Raw genomic sequence first — 20,945 nt, 5'->3', positions numbered from 1 at the left:
GGAGTCAGGAAGCTTCACCTGTGGCGTGTGGGTAAAAAGTTACAACAAGCGACGAAATAGCGTTCTTACTCGGCAGACGTTTGATTGTATCTACGTAACTTAAAAAGACGTGATTAAAATCATAACAACAACATGACAGGCAACAGTTGTAGCTCATTGTTGAATTGTATTTACACGCCCCGCTTTAAGTTTGAAAACTAACGGGTTTCTGACGAACACCTGAAGGCAGCATCGAATGCATCCAAGGGAAACCGTAATAACCTTAAAAGGAGCAGCAGCTTACACTGAACGTTAGACAAACACGAGACCACAATGTGATGTAAATACCGCTTAAAATACATTAAACACTGACGTTTTAACACAAACATGTTGGAAAATGTATAATAGTTTAGAGGAAAACATACGAAATTAAATATAACATCGGGTCTCCACAGGGAAGTCCTCAGGGTCAGTTTGTGGTTTTGGCGCCATCTGCCGGGGAAGACCAACGGTTACATCTCCCATGAGCCATCTTGTTTTCAACCGTGAACGGAAGCTAAATGCTACATAACGGTTTGTGCTGAATTATATCGTGCTAATATACGTCATAATGTGATGTCTCATAAGAAAACAAACATTCCACCAAACTAGAATCGATAGACACATTTTATGTCTTTATGTACCAAAGACTACTTCAATTGGACATCATCGGGGGTATAGCTCAGTGGTAGAGCATTTGACTGCAGATCAAGAGGTCCCCGGTTCAAATCCGGGTGCCCCCTCTTTTCCATGTGTTTTTGTTCTTTTGAATACAACACCACACGGTAAATGTGACTCCATTCAGCGCAATTACCTTTAACATGGCTAACGTTAATCACTGTGAAGGGTGGAAGCAGTAGTAATCAGGGGCGGTCCCTCATTTGCATATTTACATACAAAGATTATTGTCCTAATGTAAGTAACTGAAGACGTCATGTTGATCTCTATTGATAATATGCACCATGCTTAACAGATATTAACGCTCCACCCCCTTTACAGAATGGTATGTTCCACCTGTGGTTTCTGCTGAAGATGTAAAAAAGTTTTGTTTTCAGTCAGCTAGCTTAATCAAAGTATAAATACAGACTTTACTGAGGTTACACATACGTTATAGTGTGCGTCCATCGAACTGTAAGTCATATATTGTCATAAGTACTTGTTGGTTCATCATTTTGTCAGATAATTGGACTCTTTCTGTGGGCTATGTCTTGCTAATTCGGACCAATTAAGAGCAACGGATGGTACGGTTAGCTTCTAAGCTATGCAGAGACTGTCAGTTCTCTGTGTACCTTCGGTTTTCATCATTTGTCACTTGGAAAGTATGTTATATAATTAATTACAAGCAGACATCATGCCTGTATTTTACTGTTGCTTGTATAACAACATATTTTTCTTCAAAGACAGATGTTGGTGTCTTTGTTCTGCCGTTGGTTGTTATGCTAGCTGCGTTTCTGTTAGCTAGCCTACTAATTAAAGCCTCTTTTTGGTTGATGTTTATGGTATATAGACGATTTAGGATCAAACTCTAGGATCAGTGATGAATGTGGTTGTTGATTTTTTTGTAGTCTTATGGCTCCATCGTGTGGTAGTGCTTTATCTTTTCTCTTTGACATCAATCACTTCTTGTAATTGGTTCAGTTTTTGCTATGTTTTCCTTTCTTTGTTTTATTTTCATGTAATTTAGATGTTCAATGGTTCAATCACTTAAATGCAGGGCAGAATGGACAGAAATGACAGCATTGTCTTGCTAATAAGAAAAATATATATTATTTCAATCTAAACCCATCACGGCAAAGTTTAGCTTCAAGGTAGGGTACCCGAATTCCCCCCCAAAACAAATATGTTTTATAAAATTACTTGTTTTAGGTAAAATCAGTAAAACAAATGAGGCTAGTGCCTGGATATTCAGTCTGAATATGAATTAGAGGCAGAAATGTTACCAATATTAATGAGCATGTGAGCAAAACCAATGTGGATATGTTTGTTAGTACCTTTTAATGACTTTCCTACAAGGTTTAATGTATGAGTTCATTCAGATCTCATTCACTCAATTGTTAAAGTAAAATATGAGGATGTGACTAAAACAGTTTGTCACCTGATGACACTCACCTGACAGTGACCAGAATATCTTCCATGGATCAATATGTCTGGTTAAATATAGGTCTCTACCATTTGTTTTCAAGATCTTCACCAAGCATGAGATTGATATCAACACTCACCACCAGCTTTTATTAGAAGACATTTAAACAGAAAGGTTCAAAGAAAACTCTCCTAACTCGACGCCTTTTAAAATTCATCCAAACAATATTTCTCCAGAGAAGTTCAAGATGGTCATTATAATCACTATCAGTTATATAGCTAAATATCTGTTATAGTGAAGTCCACAGAGATATAACATGTTATGAGTTGATCATTGGTCGCATGGAAGTTTCATGAAACAAAAAAATAAACAGAATGAAAACAGAAACACAAAGTTAAGTTGAGCTGTACATTGGTTTGCAGTATGAAGGCTTGTTCGATTTTCGTTCCCTGACATCCCCTTTGCATTGATGGGTTTTGTACAGTTACACATCATTTTCTGTACAGTCGGCTTCCTCTCAGACCCTCCAACCCTCGGATAATATGGCAAAATCCCCTGTGTGATGGCAAAGAGCAAAATACACAGAGACGGCTGGATAGAGCTACAGGAGCAGTTACAGTAAACACTGTCCAGCCGCCAAGGTTGGAGTTGGGACGTTCTGTGTCGATGGTCGGCTTAATAGTCCTTATTCATCCCCATGTGATACCTTTACAGTCCGCTAGATGGTGTCCTTTCTTCTTCTGACCGAGTCTTGCAAGTCCAGGACCTTTAGTAGCACTGCTCAGCTTCAATGAAACCTTCCTTTTCGTGACCCCCGAGCTCGACTTCAGCGTAACTGGAGTGACAGCCCTGGTTGCGGAACTTCATGGAGGGCCAGTAGTTATTGGTGCGTCGCTACGAAGAACAGACAGTAGTTGCTAAAGGCCAGGCAGCAGACAGACATGAGTGCGCATGTGGGATAACTTTTAAACAGATGAAAACAACCTGTCGTCTCCACAGGGTGTGTGTTTGTTTCTCTCACCTGCATGAGGTAGAACGGTGGAGCCACTGTTGGGTGTGTGTTGATGTAGTACACAGCCAGTAAGGTGAGAATTACAAGCAGAACCAGCGCGGCAACCACACCTGCTATGATGGCTGTGTTCTCCGTTATCCCCTTATGGCTCGGAGGACCCGTCTGTAAATCTGAAAGGAAGGAAAACAGATTGTTGTTGCTGTACCTGTGATTGGCTGAAGGAGGTCATTGTAACCTTAGGGTGGTCTAACTTGGTTGGATAGGTCCAATTATTAGTATTAGTAGGCAACTGACCAATACAGCTGAGACATTTATTGTCAACTATTACATTAAATGTCAACCAATTTGATAATCAGATTGAGCTAAAACAACAAAAAAACAACTATAATGAATGTGTTTTTATTGCCAAATTGCTTTTTCTGTACATGCTCAGTAGATCATTACCTCAATAAGGGCCTTACAATCAATCAGAATGTTATTAAAATCACAATTTTGCCAATTTCTACAACCAAATCACAGAAGATTCAGATTATGATAAAGGTAAAATGTGACAAATAACATAATAATGAAGTATTGTAGTGCCGGCCAACAAATTGTGTTCTCCAAATGTAAGAAAACACATTTGTGTGATTGCTACAGACACCAGACACAGACAGCTTTTTCAGTGAAAATGAAAATGGTTGTGCAAAAGCAATGATTCCCATAGCGTGCAAAGCTAACCTCAGCTCAACTTTATTGATATAGCACTTCAAAGTTCATCCAAGAAAACAACAAAACAAAGGAAAGGGGACAAACAGGAGACAAAGGAAAGCGATCTGTGTTGCATTATTTGTTTGCATATAAATGTCTGACAACGGCAGCATAGTCAGTCAACCAATGAATTGACTAATGAGGCCTTAAACGGCCCTCAGCCAGCTTGTGAAAAATCATTGAGATGGTTTAAAGGATAATTCCATTTTATTAGAACCTGGAAGTTATTTTCATGTCTTCAGCCTTTTTCTATCGATAATAATAACATTCTGGGAACAACAAATTCCGATGTGGCAGGAAATAAACAGTCAGGATTCAGAAGTTGGAAACCATCCGTGAAGTGAATGCAAATGATCTGAACCGCTTTATTTGGAGGTTCAACTGGAAGTCACCTAAAACAGGGAAGTGTGCATAGCAACTGCATACAAGCAGTCTATCTATGACTTGTCATACATGTATGACAAGTCATAGATAGACGGACCAGGAAGTAGTAGATGGAAATGATCGACAGAATAATCAAGAATGAAAATAGCTGTTAGCAGAGGCCTATTTATAACTTACAACAACAACGACAACAACAACAACTGTTTATAGCATATCATTGTTCAATACCATGATATTTTCTGAGATTTTACCGTACCACCAGAATTTAATATCCTAACCCTAATTAGAACATGTCATTCAATTGAAACTCCAGTCCAGCAATATGGATTCAGTTTTCTCCGGACATTGTACCTCCTGAAAATGTACCTCTAGTGACGGGCTGGTCTTCGAGCACCGCTGCAGAAGGTGTTGGACCTGGAGAAGAGTTGTTGAAGGAGCCCATGGATCCTTCAGGTAGAACCGGGTTGTAGTCCTCACATGTGCCTTTTGCCTGAGTGAACGCCCACAGCAATGACTCAAGAAGGAATGACACAGCTGCTCATTTCTCTGTTGTGTGAATGGGAAATGTATCTCACCTCCTCAGGGCAGTTGTAATCCAACCACTCTTGTCTGTGCCGGTCGATACCGTCAGAGCACCTGAAACTCAGTGAGGACAAAATGAGAAGAACCTCACTCTGTACGCTTCATCACAAGATAAATCTTTCAGAATTTCTTCCTACCGTTGAAGCGTGTTGCACCAGCCGCAGCCAGTCGTCAGGTTGGATGTCAGGCAGAGTTCGCAGGATGTGTGTTGAAGACAAGCTGGAGGAAAGAAACGAATACACGATGTCGACTAATGAGGCGAGGCTGTCGTATAAATGTCAGTTTGTGAGGATACTTACTGGGCAGAGGGGTGAACTCAAAGGCAGAACTGCTAACGATCTTTGTTGTGTCGATCTCAACGCGATGATACTCATAGATGGTACGATGCTTCGGATCTTCAAGACAAATGTAGAATGTCAGTATGTTTTACCAGATTTTGTCGGTTCAAAGACATAATTACAACAGCGACCACACAAACAAAGAGTCTCATATTGAGGATCTTTATGTCCTGTGGTTGCAGCAATGCTCATAGTTTATAGTGTGATTCTGATGTCATCGAACACTGTTCTATAGAGATGGATTGATGATCGATTGACAAGTTGTCACCTGTTTAATTACTTGCCTACTACTTTGATAATCAATTAATCAGTTTGAGTAATTCAAAGTCAAAATTCTGAGATTCCACCTCCTTAAATGTGAATATTTTCAGGTTTCTTGACTACCATAGGGCAAAAAATGTAATATCTTGTCAATAAAAAAAAGACATTTGAGGATATCATCTTGGGCTGTTGAAACAACAAGAAAGAAATCAATTAATTGAGAATAATGACATTTATCTGTAGCTGCGGCTCTGCTGTATTAGTAAAGTCTGGCTTTCTCAAGAGGAACAGGTCAGTCTGACCTCTTAGAAGAAAAGTTATTTACTCATTGATCAACTGAAGACTCACAAAAGGCTGCAATGACATGAATCCTTTTGTCCTGGAATAAAACAAACTGTCCACTGATGTTACCCACCGAGGATTATATCCAGTTCTGGGCTAAACTGATCTGTGATCAGTGAAACCTTAAAGCCCTCAGAAGCTCAGCTAATCAGCTTCATCGGGTCTGTGTGGGTGGTTTGATAAGACAGCAACACAAGCAAGCGATCCCACGACTGTCATCATTTGATTCAAACAGAGAAAATGTCCGATTGCTGCACTGAAATAGGTTCTCTATTTCAAACCATTGAGATAAGCTCAGCCAAAAACACAAATACAGAAATATCTCATGTAGGAATAACAAAAACTGTTTAAATTTGGTAGAACATTGTGCATTCCTGTAGGTCCCCAATCACTCATAGTAAGAAGCTGAATGAGAAAATAGGTTACTGACTTTTCATGGTTTCAATTATACGATGTGCTCCAATGTGCCTCCCACCAAGACAGTAAAACCAGTCACCGCTCAGTAAATCTCATTAACGGATTAAGGCCTTGTCCACACATGTGTGGATATTTTGTCTAAAAATGGATATTTTTCTCCTCCATTCAGCCTCGTTTCTTTGTTTTCCAAAATATCTCTGTACACACGAGAATGCTTTCCAAATGCCGGGCTAGTCGGTGGCTGAAAGTCTTTGTCAACGGTGCATCGAACAGCAGTGAAACTGTACAAAATCATCAATCGCTCAAAAAATTTCAGTCGTAACTTTGTAATTTGACCCGACGGTGCTGACATATGGGCTAAACAATTGTTAGCAAACTGATAGTCCACAAAATATCGGTATAGTTGACTACAAGCTTAAAAAGACACCAATTACTGTACAAATATAGATTAATGATCATCTCAAGACAAGAACTTACATACACAAAATGTGCAGAATGTCCATTCTCTTATCTTGATGCTCATACCGGTTCTTTCTTTCAAAGATTATCATGAAATCTTCTTTTTAAAAGTTGGTATTCTGGTATTCTGTCTAACAATAAAGGTTTTCTCCTTTGGTGAAAACGATATGAGGTTTACACGTCAACAAAATCTAACAACAAAAAATAATGAGAAATAGAATTCAGAGACAAGATTTTTTGCCGCAGTGACAGCAATGTATGTCTGCATATTTTAAAGTCAATTGTGTAAAAAAAAATACAACTAAAACATTTAGAAAAACTGACCCGAGGGCTGTGAGGAGAGGAGGAACGCCATGAAAGCGTCGGACAGTCCAACTTTCACTGGATGCTCTGTGGAATTAATTTTCACCACTGGCACAGGGACCTGAAATAACAGCATTTTGTTTGAACGTGACTAAACATGAGTATCGTTCCCCATCGTTAATATATCAAGTATAGGTGATGCAGCAAACAGTTCAGTTGAAACCCATCGCTTACGTCTCTGTAGTTGAAGACAATTGTTCCATTCTTGTGGAGGGCTGCCTGGAAAGTAAAAGGTCCTTCGGCCTCTCGGTCCTTTAGCCGCACTTTGTCCCACTGCACCACAAATAGGTTACCTGAGCGGAGCAGACAAACAGAGGCTGGTTGAAGAAAACCAGGAGCTCCCACACATGACGGATTTCACCGAGTAGCTCCCACTCACCGTTGTCCGAGTACCTCACTGTGGAGTTCTTGGAGAAGCTCGGGTCAAAGTTGGCCATGAGGGGAGCGACGTACTGTGTGGCGGTCAGCATTCGATGAGTGATCTCCCCCATGAAGATGAACCCTGAGGGGAGGGGACGGAAGTACAGATGAGGGCTGAGCGATACGACTTAAAATAATATTTATTAGCCGAGTAGCATTTAGGCTAGGTTCAACTGAAGAAGGAATGTTGAGTCTAACAAATAACTCTCTCATGATAAAGTCTGCGGGTTAAAAATGTAGGACATGTACAGCAAGTCTTTAGGCAATTAAAGTCATCAAAAAATGAAGGCATTTACAATTAACTGGATTTATTATAGCCTGGTATGCTTGAATATTTCCCCAGGGTAGGACAGAGTCTCCTTCAGTACACTGCTAGATGTTCGATCTCCTGATTGGAGGAGCGACGCAGATGAGTGTTGCTATGATATCGAGTAACGCGAAGTGAAACTCACCACCCGTCGCCACGATAATCTGTCTCAAATAGTGTCCGTAAAAAGGGAAATCAAAAGACAGCGCCACCCTCTGTGGAGAAGAAGAGATATCAGACATGGCTGGGTGTAAAATTAGATGGTTATGTTTGTGTGTATGTGTGTGTGTGTGTGTGTGTTGATCTCACCGCTGCCTGTCGGTGCGTGTTGGACAGGATGCCGTGGATCTGGACTTGGCTCTTGTGCAGGGCGTTCAGATCCACCCACAGGTCCTGAGTCCGTCTGTCTGTTGGACCAAAACTCTGCCATCTGTAGTACCTCTGGGAGTCCTCCTGAGTGAAAGGGGGACACTCATTTGCAAAGTGAAGTTTTCATAAAACACGATTCATGGTGAGGCAGCTCAGAGTGCGTTTAACAGCCATGAGTATACTGCATTCAGGGAAATTAGTCATCAGGAAAGTCTGTAGTTTTACTGCCTGATATCGTTGATGATGTTAATAGAATATTTGTTCATGTCACCAAAAAATAAGCTAGCAGCCCTTGTGATTATCAATTAATTGAATAATATTGAGAAAATCTTTGTCATATGTTCGTAAGTAAGAATATGGTGCGTTTTGGACTGTTGGTTGAATAAAACAACTGTCGGCTGTCGGATGAAAGCTTAGACTAAACAATTTAAGAGGTAATCAAGAATAAAATGTGCAGATTAATCTATATTTCAATATTTCATATGAATCTATTCAAAAGAAAGTTAATCTCCCAATAGATCTTTCAGTGTTCATCCTCTTGAGCCCATTTTCCCAATAGATGGATCAATTTTTTACACAAACTTCTGCATATTTCTGTTTGTATCAGCCTAATCAGCATTGATTTGCATTAATAAATCCTTAAACTACTCCAACAATTATTTGTTCATTTGTTTTGCTTGTTCTCTTCAGACATTTACGATGATGTTTTCTACTGTCCCGGTGTTGGTGAATCAAAAAGGATCAGGTCAGCCCCCTACAAGGAGTCACGGGATGAATGTAAGGAGGTGTGAGGTAAGAAAAACAATCCTCAACACAAAACTGTTTTTGAGACTTTCTCCATTTTTTACAATCTGAGAAGGGAACGTCAAAAATTGAAGACATCCAACCAACCGACCAAAAAGTGGTTATGGACGCAGATTGCTTTGTGTTCAGGGTTTGGTTGGGAACCACCGCACCAGACATCTGGGATTTACCTCATCTATTTCTGTCCGCTCAGTTTCCACATGGGGGAGCTGTTTACACGTTACACACCGCGCTTTGACAACGATGGTCTGCGTCTTCGTACAAATCTCCGGTCCTGATGGCATTATTAATGCATGCCACAGTTCAAGGTGACAGAGAGCAATGGTTCTGGGGTTTAGTGTGGTGCTCAGAAAGTAGAGCAGTTAAATGCAGCGCTCTCACTGCCTCGCTGGCTGCTCCATATACAGCAAGTGACCCACTTTTTTCTCCCATCTTCGCTGCCTGACACCAGCCTGTGTTTTGTAGAGGAGGGTGTGGGATTTCTAGGTGAGGAGCAGGAAACAATCATCCTTCTCCCTCACAGCTGACTGGTTTACTGAGCAGATTCCCATTGGGCGGGAGGTGGAGGGAAATTGGGATCAGACCTCCCCCAAAAACGGCAACAGCAGCAGTACAACAGGGCTACTTGTGATCTTGTCCAAGTGAGTCATTCGCGAGCGCACACATACATGCACACGCGCGCATAGCCACGCTTAGACAAACAGTGTAAGTTGGCAGGTCGAGCCTCTCGTCTGTTTTCAATTTGAATTGCAGGGAGAGGGGGAAAAAAAAAAAAAAATGTACGACACAATTTATTTGGGTTGAATTTTATTGAGGCTGATTCGAATGAAAGACGAGTCCGGGACATGAAGACACAAATAAAACCTCATCGTACGCACTCAAACAAACACACACACACGCACAGACGTAAAAAAAAAAAAAAAGGTAATGAATGGAAAATGGCACAGGACACAAGTCCACCTCAAAGTCTAATAACAATGACCTCCACTCAGAGCTTCTCCAGCTTGGCAGAGTGTAAAGATTATTACCTCGACTGACCTTTCAGCTCAGTTTTATTACAATAACACATCCACAATATGGTTAAAGCTTCTGCAAAGCACGCAAATAGCTTGCTGCCACCTGATGATAACCTAACAGTTTCACTTCATTAATTCAGCCTGACGTTGTGTTCGTGTCTCCCGGATTCTTGTTGGGAAGAGGAATATTTTGTCTTGCTCATCTCCAAATAAGCCGGAGCAAGTGACGCATCTGCCATGTTGACATCATTGTCAGCTAAAAACAAAAGCAGCTTCAGCAGCAGTTGCTAGGAGCAGTAAACAAAATGTTTTTCATGAAGGCCTAAGAAATTAGGCCCTTAATTAACTCTCAACAACCTGCTACAGAATCCAGATCTCATTTGTGTCTAATTCCATGGGTGTATCTAGGTAGCTAGCTGTCTGTAGGATGATGACCTCCCAATTCTTCTCCATTGCACTGTGTCAAGAGTTCAGGCTAGCCCTATTAAGAGATGTGTCATGCATTGAGATCAAGACAATCCCAAATGGATCCATAGAAAAGCTCAGCGAAGCAGCTGTGGGCTGATCTTTAACAGAGTTGGCGCGGTTAACCACACTTACTGTGTATTTGCCAAACCAACGGGCTAATGTTAGCATCTCTTTAGTAGAGTTGATGAAGTTTAGACTCCGTCCACTCAAGCCACACTTGTTTCACAAACATTATATTTGCCAAACACATCATCTGTTAAAGAGGCATTTTTCTCTCGTAAAAGTGAAGCATAATGTCTAAAAATACAAACAAAAAAAAGCCTAAATCGAATCACTGACTTGACGTCCAAGCACATATTTCCAACAGTAAGCATCCAAAATGAAATAACATTTTCCATTTTTACGATATTACTTGGACTGCTCATTTATTTCCATGTCCTGTACACAAGCAGCAGATCTGAGACCTGCTGTTCCTGTAGCCTCAGTCTGAGCATACATGATCTCATCTCTAGTTATATAATAGCATCATAGAATTAGAGTTACTGAGAAGAAATATCAAATTAAATGAGCTACTATTCAAAATGTTGACGATCCCAAAGGGATTATATCTGAATATATTCTTTTCAGTAAAAAGCTTGTGTGTTGAGTATAACAATTATTCTTTTTTGGGCATATTTGCGGGTCAGCAAAGTAGTTTGGACAGGTTCGAGTGCAGCACCATCAGGGTAGATGGCTGACAATGAGCTGTTTCAACACCCAGACAGGCTCCATTCACCGGCAATATACTATATTAATGTTGAGTATTGTTTTCGATTGGTTCTTGTGTTTGAATTTGCACTAACTGTCGTCTGCATCAGTCTATACTGACAAGACCAGACAAGAATCCTTTCAGTGATGGACCATGTTTTTTTATGTGTGTTTCAGACAGAACGAGCTGGATTAAATTTGTTTGCAGGACTTCAAAACATTTCTGAGAAAAGTTATCAAATTAAACAAGTTACCAGTTATTAATCTGATGAAGTGATTCAAATAGTTACGTCACTTATCACATTTTAAAAAGGGGGGAACTAATAACCTGCATCCTATTACGGCGTCCTTCTGCTGGCTGCGCGTTGCTGTTTTCAAAATCCCCGTCGCTACGTGAAACAAACAGCTGGTCGCTAACAGTAAAAACCAAAACAAGCATCCGTTCCCTTTTTTGAAAGGATTTAGCTATTTTGATGCCAGGGCTAGCCTCTCCATGTGTAAAATTTAGTTGCTGGTGAGACTATATTGCATGCGGAGATGCCATTGCTGCAGACGACTGTGATTGATTATGGAATTTCTCTCCTGCTACACAGTTAAATGCTCATCAGCTACAAAGGACGAGTCTGCTTCTGTCTACCTCTGTCTTAAATCAAGGGCATGTTTTTCTAGATATTACTAAGAATTTCAAGTGGTGATTCTGCCATCGCCATCATGGTAAAAGGCACATGTGCCGTGCTAGAATGGAATGTTTAAAGGCGTAGCAAGGGTGACTGCGGGAGGCAGGAGTTAGTAAAGGGTCAGTTGTTTGGATCTCACCACTACGCGGGTCATGTTGTCAGGCAGGGTACTGATATCCACTCCTCCTCCTCCTCCTCCTCCTCCTCCGCCTCCTTCAGCCTGTGCGTTTCGGGCGTCTCTGTGTTTGTGTGGGGTCTGCTGGTCCCTCCTGGTTCTGTGAAAACCGGAAGGATCCCCATCCGTCCGCAGAGGAGTCCCTCTCAGCGCATCTAAAAGAATACAGGCATTATGGTGACTGAGCAGAGTCGAAACACATGTGAGGCCTGCGTGCAGAAACATCTTGTAGGATTGAATCCACCGACAAAAAGATTTCTGTTGAACTCTGTGCAGCCCCGATGTTTTTCTTGCTGTGTTTTCATAATGCTTGTCTCCACCTGCTATCAACCATCAGAGGGATGCACAGCAAATAAAACACTGAGCTCTAGATTTAAGACTTTTGATTAAGAAAAAGCAGTTGTTGAACTCTCCCCTGGATTTCAAAATGTGTGAAAAGAGCTCGAAAATCATCTGGTACCATGTTGTCTGTGGTCACATCTGCTCTTAATTGGTTGCCACAATGTGGATCATTAGCAAACAGACATAAAATCCTTGTTCCTAGGTTTTAGCGCAGTAACACTCACAGATAGAAAGAAAAGAAAACTCAAGTCACAAACCGAGAAAAAAAGACTAATGAGTTCATTTTCTTAGACTTCTGCCAAGCAGAAATCGTGTCATGATGTCTTTTTGATTACTGCATTTTAAACCAATAGTGTGTCCCGTGTTTTGGTTCGACATTAGTTGGTTAGTAACTCATTTCTTAACCATGAATACGACCGTCGTTCTGTGCCAGCGCTTTTGTGTCCCTGTGTACGCACACAATGTATGTGTCTATGTGTTTGTGTGGGTCATCTGCTCAACAGATCATCGATGGGTGTTTATATTTTTTCAACATTTGCTCTTCTCGAGGAGGGTATTTCCTTTCTTTTTGGACGGTAAACTGATCCATGACTCACTGTCCCATCATCATTTCGCGAGATCAGCAGAACTGGACGGTCATTCGGAGGGTGAATGTTTTTCGGCGGTTTTCTTACGGGAGGAAGAAGTTTAGGGATTAAATCAATTTTGCTCTCCTGATTTTATGTGGGCTATTAGTTCACTAAAATGAGGATCTGAGAAAACGGCATGTTACGGTCGCGTTGAGAGAGTGAAGGACGAGAGTCAGCCTGCGGTTCAGACCCCCCTCTCTGCCTCTTTCCTTTTAAATTGTATTGACAACATGTGGACAACCTGGATGCTGTCCACAGACCGTTTTGTACTTTTGGTCTGGAGCTGTTTTTCTTGGTTTGGCTCGTCTAGTTTGTTCTAATTAAAATCTCAATGCTGCAGCATCCAGTGATAATTTTGACAGCAGTTTGCTTCCAGGTTTGTGGCATCACTGAGGGGAAAGCTGCTTCCTGTTTCAACAGGACAGTCCCAGTTAAGTGTGGATGGACCTCCACCTTCTCCAACACATTTGGGACAAACCATTGTCTGCGTAAAGATGGACGACATCTTGATTGCCCCCTCGTTGCTTTCTGCAGTAGAGGTCACAAACCCTCCTCCATGTCAGCAGATGGGACATGGAACCAATTAAATTAATTGATTAACATTTTTCCATGGTCAGTGTTTCACCCAGTTTTTTCTGAGACTGTAGCGCGGGGGGGGGGGGTTATAGTAAAGGGTTATAATGTTGTCACACAGCCATCATGAACTCTATGGGGTTAGATTCTTCTACTCTTGTAAAGAAATACTGTTTTTATTATTTGTTTCAAGAGAGGAGTTATCTAACTCAGAGTCCTGCACGGGTGAAAAATAATGCACTGTGTCGGACACAGATGCAGATCGGGTCGGACGCCTGGAGAGGCAGGGTGGGTTTTACGATTGCCATTTTCAAGGCGTCACTTATCATCAGTCATTATTAGCGACACAAATGATAAGCATTTATATTTCATATGAACTCATGCGTGCTTGCACCCCCTCAGAACTCCCATTCCCCACGCTGTCGTACTTTCACTTTTAAAAATTGCGTCCGTCAAATTTTCCTTCGGGCGTCGGTATCAATTTATAGTGGTTCGGCTCGGGAACGGAATGTAATTTGTGCTACTGTCGGAAAACGGGTCGGATGCGTTTTTAAGTATGGCGGGTTCGGGCGGGTTTGCAAAATAAGACCCGTGCAGGACTCCGCTCTAAGTGACCATTTTAATTCTCTAGCTAATTATCAAGCTAAATATCCAACATGCTAGTTAACGTCAAAGACTGCGGTGGAAGACGACGGTAAAATATCTATCTAACACTGGATTTATTTATGCCTGAATTTTTAAGGTGTGGCGGCTTTTATTTTGCCGTGGCGGTGCGCCACAGTCAATTACATGTGGGGAAACCCTGGCATGGTTTCTGTCAGTTTAGGCAGCTGTCGTCACATTGATGTATGTTCACGTGTTGATATTTGTTAAATATTGCTTTAATTACTTATTCAGTAGTATTTGAATGGGGTGTGACGTCTTGATTGACAACTGAGCTCTGCTTACGATTGAGTCTGACGAGTGTACACGTGGAGCCTTGTTACCACGACTCCAACACCAAGACTTGATGCTACTATGCAGACCCTAACTCCAAATAATGTCACCAACGTAAGATGGAAGCACTGGCCATGAAAATTGAATATTTGACATTTGGACTGTTTTTTTTTTTTTGTTGGATACAGCTAATTATCTTAATTTTTGACTTTTAAAGGATTATGGCAACATTTTGGGAGGTTTCTGCTTTGGTTTCTTGCAGAGAACAAGATGAGAAGCTCAACATCACCCTCATGTTTGTATGGTAAATATGAAGTATCAGCCTGTTAGCGTAGCTTAGCATAAAAACAGAAAACAGGGGGAAACAGCAAGGCCAAAGGTAACAAGCCTACGAGCAAATAACCTGTTATATCTTGTTTGTTTGAGCTGGACAACAATTGTAGTGTAAAATGGAAAGTTGTGGTTTTACAGGGAGGTTGTGTGTGGGACTACTTTTTTGCCAGGTGCAGTGACTTCCTGTCACTTATGCTGTGAGATATTATAAGATTTTATCATCGGACTCAAAGCCCTCATTGCATGAGATTGAATGGAGGAAAATACGACAACAAAGAGACAACAATCAAAAGAGACCTGGGAAACAAAATGGGACAAGAGAGAAACATAGAGAGGTTATCACACACACAGGGGAGACTGCTGCTCTAATGAGGAATCTTGTTTGATTATGGTGCGGCGGAAGCTATTTCCACGGCTTCTGAGCAAGAGGCACCTAATTGGGTCAGATTGGCAGCACTCATGATCATCAGAAAACAGCTGAGGAGGCGACAGACAGCAGGGGGAAGAGGAGAGGTAGAGACTGGATCAGGGACTAGTTATTACAAACTGTCTCTCAAGTCCTTCAGGAGTACAAACATCCCATGTACGACTGTGCACATATCTTCTCACTTTTTAGGTCACTTTCAGATTTTCCTTTACAAACTTCTTGTCAGACTGTCTGCATGTAGGCCTTGATGAACTCAGAGCGTAAAGAGGGCCAAAAAGAGACCCAGAGCGTGTCGGGTTTTTGCGTTACGACTCGGGTTGACCTCGGCAGCATCAGGTCTGGCACACACATGTGCATGTGGAACCTGCACGAGGAATGTGCGAACTGGAGCAGAAATAGAAAACATCCTGTCAAAATCTGAAAGACAGCCAGAAAAATACATTGACTGAAGTGACAGCTATGACAAATGCTCTGCTGAATAGTAGGTGGTTTAACTGTAAATATACACTATGATTAGAAAAATCTGCACGGAAATGAATCTGACATTCCTCTAAATTTAGCCTGTGCAGTGCGGCAGATATCCTGCTGTTTAATCCAACATATCTGGCAGTGCCAGGAGAGCTGACTCCAGCTGCCTTATTTATGATCAACAAATATAAATCAGCTGTTTTGAGATGATTAAGCCGGCGTGGCAGCAGAGTCCACTGTATCTGCCTCCTCAGATGTGCCTGCATTGCAGCAACCACCTCTTGTGGGTGTTGGGAGTCAGATCGAAGTAGGACACAGCATTGTGGGCACATATACAATGTGTTACAGATATACACATCGTGTTCATTCATCCCTTTACTGTCTCCCACGAGCCTGCTTCACATCCCCCTGATCTCTTTCTATCTTTGTGTTTCTCTAGAAATGTACAGTAGCTGTGTGACCTTCTTTCGTCACTTGTAAAGGTAACTAATACATTTACCTTTTGCCGCTGATGACAGACATGTAGGAAACATTTTAGGTCGGATTTTTTACTCTTTGAAAGCAGCTTTTGACTGGTAGACAGGACTGGAGACACACCAGACTAAACTACAATCCTCAGCTGAAACAAAAGCTAAATGGTCTTTCAGCCTGTTCAACTGGAGGGAGTCCAGGGATGAAAAGTAAATTTCCGATGAAAGAAATGTCTTTCTGGTTAAATACACAACACTTTGAGGTTCAAGTGGAGTTCAGGATGCATCAAGGACGCAAAGGAAAAAGAGAATGATCCGCAGGACCAACAGAAGAGAACACATGGCCAACATCTTCTGCTCCACAGACAGATGCACTCAAGAGAGCGAGCCATTATGTTACCGTCCAAACACAGCAGATGAGGGTTGATTAAATATCAAGACACAAACAAAGTCTTGACCCTACAGCGGTCAGGTTTTGTGTGCCGTCGGAGACACGGTGTCAGGATGGGATTAGCTAAGCACCTGCAGTCATCTGGCAAAAGAGCCGGACAGTAATCACAGCGTGAGGTCACTGTATGTCAGTGTGTGTCACTGCAGTTAAGCACAGTGGTTTTTATTATTGTTGGATTTTAAAAAGGCGATCTGTATTAAACCCAGCCCGGAGCTTATGGCGTGGGAGGAAGCCATTTGGCACCTTTCACTCAGGAACAGCAGTAACCATAGCACACGATCACAAACACTGGCAGCTGGACTGATAAGGACCCCGAAAAAGAAGAGGAAAAATGTGGCGTTTGGATAAATATGGACACATGGTTTAGGCTCAGAGTTTAGAAAGCGTTTGATTTACTGTCATTGAGTTGTTTTCGTCTGTTACAACTTGGATCATATTTTCCATTTGTAGAGCAGCTGACATGCAGCTCCAGCTCTGACAGTTGTGAGATGATAACTAGGGTTCAGATTTATATTTGGAAACTGTTACAGGTAGTTGGTGAGAGCTGAACCGTAGAGTTACTGTGATTCCCTTTGGCTAAAATAATAAGACCCCGAAGACATTCTTGGTGTCAACCTAAAAAGAAAAGTTCAGGAGGAAATATTGGTGTTCTGGTCGTTTGTCTTCAACTTCAGACCCACCACGGACTATTGATCAGTGCAGCCTGTCAGATTTAGATCAGATTTTTCCGTATATAACATCCTGTTTAAAATCTATTAATATCTGCATCAGACTGAAGCCAAAGTCTGTGTGAATCATGTCGTGTTTATTCTGTCCATAAACAGAGCTCCCCGGTTCTTTTCAGGCCATAATCAGGACAGCATCTGCTTTTAAAATCAGTGTGTTTCAACCCTGATCAACCAAACCTGCTTAAATGTTTCAGATCTTTTAACCAATTATCAGTTTTTTGTTTTGTTTTCGTATGATTTATACCAAATGACATCGAGCCAGGAATCCTCCAGCTGTCATTTTGTTGTCAGGCCAAAAAGAAGATAATGAATCACTGAAAGATTGCGACACAACTGGGCCGTTCACACTGCTGAACTCACACATGCTGACTAAGCTCAATATAGTGAACAGGGGTCTTGGTGAGCGGCTGAACAATCGAGGTCGTGCAGCAGCAATAATAAGATGTTCTAGATCGGGGAAAGGTGTGAAGAACTATTACCTCAACAACTACTGGGCAGATTTCTATTCATGGTCCCCAGATGATGTATTCTGATAACTCTTCCTCTAAAGTGCCACCAGCAAGTTGACATTTCTTGTTTTTGTGTGAAGTATTTCAACTTTTGGATAGTTTAAAGAGCCATAACATTTGTTTTGGACATCTATGCCTCCCTCAGGATGAATTTTAATATCTTCCACTGACTCTCGTGTAGCACCATCAACATTTCACTCCAGTCCAGTACTTTGGTTTATGACCTGGCAACTGCAAAATGAAGTTCCCGTTTGTAACGTGTGGGATTTAACATTGCTACACTTGCTGTTCAGAAATACAACGTTTATTGAGTTACAGATTTAAGTGAAATATTGACATAATTTGCGCTAAAATGTCATGTTGATAATAATGGGAAGATAATAACACTCACATTATGAGTGAATTTCCATTATGAGGACAATCATGAATAGAATTACATACGTGACTTGATAAAGCTGTGGAGCTTACAGTCCTATATTGATTTACTGATTTATTTTGAATTTCCACAAAGAGGAACCTTCATCTTTCCACTGGTTCATGTGTTTTCTACTTCTAAACTAATTGACTTCCTTTTAAAAGTTATATCTGTGTTCATGGACATCCCAGATTCCCATCAGGCTCAGCTGTAGTCAGTGTTTTGTGCCATTTGGCAAATGTTGGCAGACTGAAACTTAAACCAATATGGTCAACATGGTTGCAATTAGCTTTTTCTCTGCTGTCACAAAGCTGTGATTATGCTTTGGTTAGGTTTAGGCACAAATAGCTTTGATGATTTGGCTCAAAATGCTTGATTTAATGCCATAAAAACAGCTGGAAACGACCTCAGGTGTCCTTAAAAATATCCAGTGGTGTTACTCGAAAGTGCCAGTAGTGTTTTTGGCCTTTTGGTTAACATGTAACGCATGTAAGCATGTTGTTGCACATGATTGGTATTTCCAGATTTCACGTCACAGTGTGATTTCCTACATGCAGCAGACACGTGTAAAGGCCTGTTTATACCAACATTTAAAACAGCAAAATTTGCTCACGCAGGTGAAGTAAATCAGCGTGGAACCTTTTTGAAGAGCTTGACGCTGGAATTTGTGCTGCAGATGAATTTGCAGATGGTGTTGACAGTCGAGACCTTTGAGAGAGTCGACACAGCCGTGCATTTTATGTAACTCTGCTGAGTATTAACTGCTCCACTAAAGAGCTGTGGCATCGTCTGCAGACAGGCTGAGGACATTACCGAGCTTCCAGAACCACTAATTTAGCCAAGAGCTGCTCCACTTTCTGGTGTGAGTAAGCACAAAAATGAAGTTATCCGTCTGTGGGAGAACGGCCCAAAATAAGGACTCTGCTGTACAACTTAAACTGAATTCTGGGGTTTTTTGGTGTGTTTAAGTGGTGAGGATGAGCGAGGACATTTTCTGGACTTGTGTCTTATGTTAGCGGGGGTGTGTCTCTCTGGTCTGTCGGGTTGTCCTCTGCAGCACTAGGCCCCTGATCAGAGGAACTGGGACCACAGGAGAGGCCAGAGAAACTGGAGCACCACTGATTGTCGGAGGAGGAGCGGCAGAGGAAGAACGGGGGCTGGCTAAAAATAATATATCTCCAAGGAGAACAGAAATACATACATGCGACACACACACACACACACACACACACACACACTGATGGCAGGGGAGTATACAGCTTACATATACAGGTGATGTGCAGAAACAGCCAAGCACACAGCATTTTGGGAGATGAGTTAAAGTAGGACTGAAAAGCAAAAAACTTTCCAAATTAAAGTATTCTGGGCACAGCTGCTGCTCTCATTGACTGTTTTTTTCTTCTACTTTTTTTTCTAAAATGCCTTCTGGAGTGAAAAACACCCATCCGAACCGAAATCACTGGTTTACCTCAAACACTTGTCAGCTGAGATGCAGGATTTCCGATCACAGGATTTGCATTATTTTTTTTTTTTTTAAGCAAATGAACACCAGACACTTTGGAGGAAAGAGGGAAAAAAAACGAAAATCCCTTTCATATGCTTCCTTTGACTGGAAGAGAGAAAATGTCAAGGGACCTGTTAGCTTCGTACGTACGTACACACACACAAACTCGAGCAAATCCACCAGAAATGTGCAAAAACAGTTTTTAAGATTTCCTGTTGTCGAAGTTGGTGGCAAGAATTCAGGTCAGGTATTTTTCTTCTGACCCAAATTCAGATATTCGCTGTGCAGCACAGAAAAAGGCACAAAAAATGCTGATAATATTAGAATACCTGTGCATATATGAAACAAAACAAAGGCTTACCTTCGTGCTCTTGAGCCCAGACTCTCCCCAGCTCAGCCTGGGAGAGACAGATGAGGAGAACAGCACAAAGCCCCATGTCCGGCCGACTCTTCTCCCTCCTTCCCCAACTCTTTTTACACTCTTCTTCTTCTGTTTCCCCTGTTGCCCCTCTCACTACGCTGGAAGAACGGGGCGCCTCACTCCTCCACTTCCCCGCCTTGACGTTGCTCCCTTCTTCGCCTCTCTGCTCTCCCACACAACTGCCTGTTTTTTCCTCACCTCAGCCAAGGTTTGCTTGCTTTTTCTCCCTCCTCTGTCTGTCTCTCTGTCTCGCCCTCAGTGTAACTTCTGGGATGACAGATCCATGGCAGGAAAAGAGTTGACAAACAGCTGGAGTGCTGCAGACTGAGGTGTTTGTGCTCTACCTTCACTGCAAATCTTATATTTTCTACCCCTTAGATTTAACCATTCGCTCCCTCCTCTCCCTTTCTTTGCCTCTCTTTGACTTTGTCTCTGATTCTCTCACTAACAGAGCTCTGGATTTTTATAAGACTTCCACAAAGAGGAAATATTTATGTATTGCTGCATTTTTTTCTCTCCTTCCAAGCTTAAAAAAAAAAAAAGAAAAGAGAAGGGGGTTGGAGTTGGGAGGAGCATGTCTCCCCCATGTGGAAGCATGTTGAACCAAAACAAATGTGATGTTTCTAAACGGCTGACACTTAGAGAAATGTTTCCCATTTTGTTTAAAGAGTTATTTCATGGATGAATACAGTTTGTTCTTTCTTTCCTTTTACAACTGAAGACAGTTTTACTAAGAACATGTTTTTCTAG

The 20,945-nt window shown here is 41.6% G+C and overlaps 2 protein-coding genes and 1 non-coding gene across 8 annotated transcripts in view; 2 read left to right on the top strand and 1 right to left on the bottom strand.

Moving 5' to 3' along the window:
• The first annotated feature begins 454 nt into the window (after nucleotides 1–454).
• The window catches only part of LOC115571102 (dickkopf-related protein 3-like), a 30,773-nt gene continuing 10,282 nt past the window's right edge, over nucleotides 455–20,945 (top strand). For 3 of the 5 annotated variants that reach the window (XM_030400175.1, XM_030400171.1, XM_030400174.1), the window contains exons 1-2: nucleotides 1,015–1,149; nucleotides 8,793–8,894. The gene's annotated coding sequence lies outside the window, so the exon portion shown is untranslated. Of the gene's footprint in view, nucleotides 553–1,014; nucleotides 1,150–1,178; nucleotides 1,260–8,792; nucleotides 8,895–20,945 lie in introns of those variants that run through there. The other 2 variants (XM_030400172.1, XM_030400173.1) reach the window with 2 other exon arrangements.
• Nucleotides 690–761, top strand: trnac-gca (transfer RNA cysteine (anticodon GCA)). Its single transcript has one exon. It is a non-coding gene; the product is annotated as a tRNA-Cys (tRNA).
• Nucleotides 2,227–20,726, bottom strand: LOC115571097 (plexin domain-containing protein 1-like). 2 transcript variants are annotated; one of them, XM_030400164.1, is made up of 13 exons: nucleotides 20,136–20,726; nucleotides 11,954–12,144; nucleotides 8,043–8,183; nucleotides 7,879–7,948; nucleotides 7,386–7,508; nucleotides 7,181–7,299; nucleotides 6,968–7,067; nucleotides 5,126–5,221; nucleotides 4,964–5,045; nucleotides 4,820–4,880; nucleotides 4,611–4,734; nucleotides 3,120–3,280; nucleotides 2,227–2,992 (listed from the first exon to the last, which is right to left on the bottom strand). In XM_030400164.1, the coding sequence occupies exons 1-13, from the start codon at nucleotides 20,209–20,211 to the stop codon at nucleotides 2,867–2,869; spliced, it is 1,470 nt and encodes a 489-aa protein (XP_030256024.1). In that variant the 5' UTR covers nucleotides 20,212–20,726; the 3' UTR covers nucleotides 2,227–2,866. The 2 variants fall into 2 exon arrangements, with proteins under 2 accessions (XP_030256024.1, XP_030256023.1); XM_030400163.1 differs by having other exon boundaries at nucleotides 8,043–8,186; nucleotides 20,136–20,725.

The sequence above is a fragment of the Sparus aurata genome, chromosome 20, assembly GCF_900880675.1.
Source record: "Sparus aurata chromosome 20, fSpaAur1.1, whole genome shotgun sequence".
NCBI classification, from domain to species: domain Eukaryota; kingdom Metazoa; phylum Chordata; class Actinopteri; order Spariformes; family Sparidae; genus Sparus; species Sparus aurata.
This window is presented reverse-complemented; position numbering and strand designations above follow the sequence as displayed.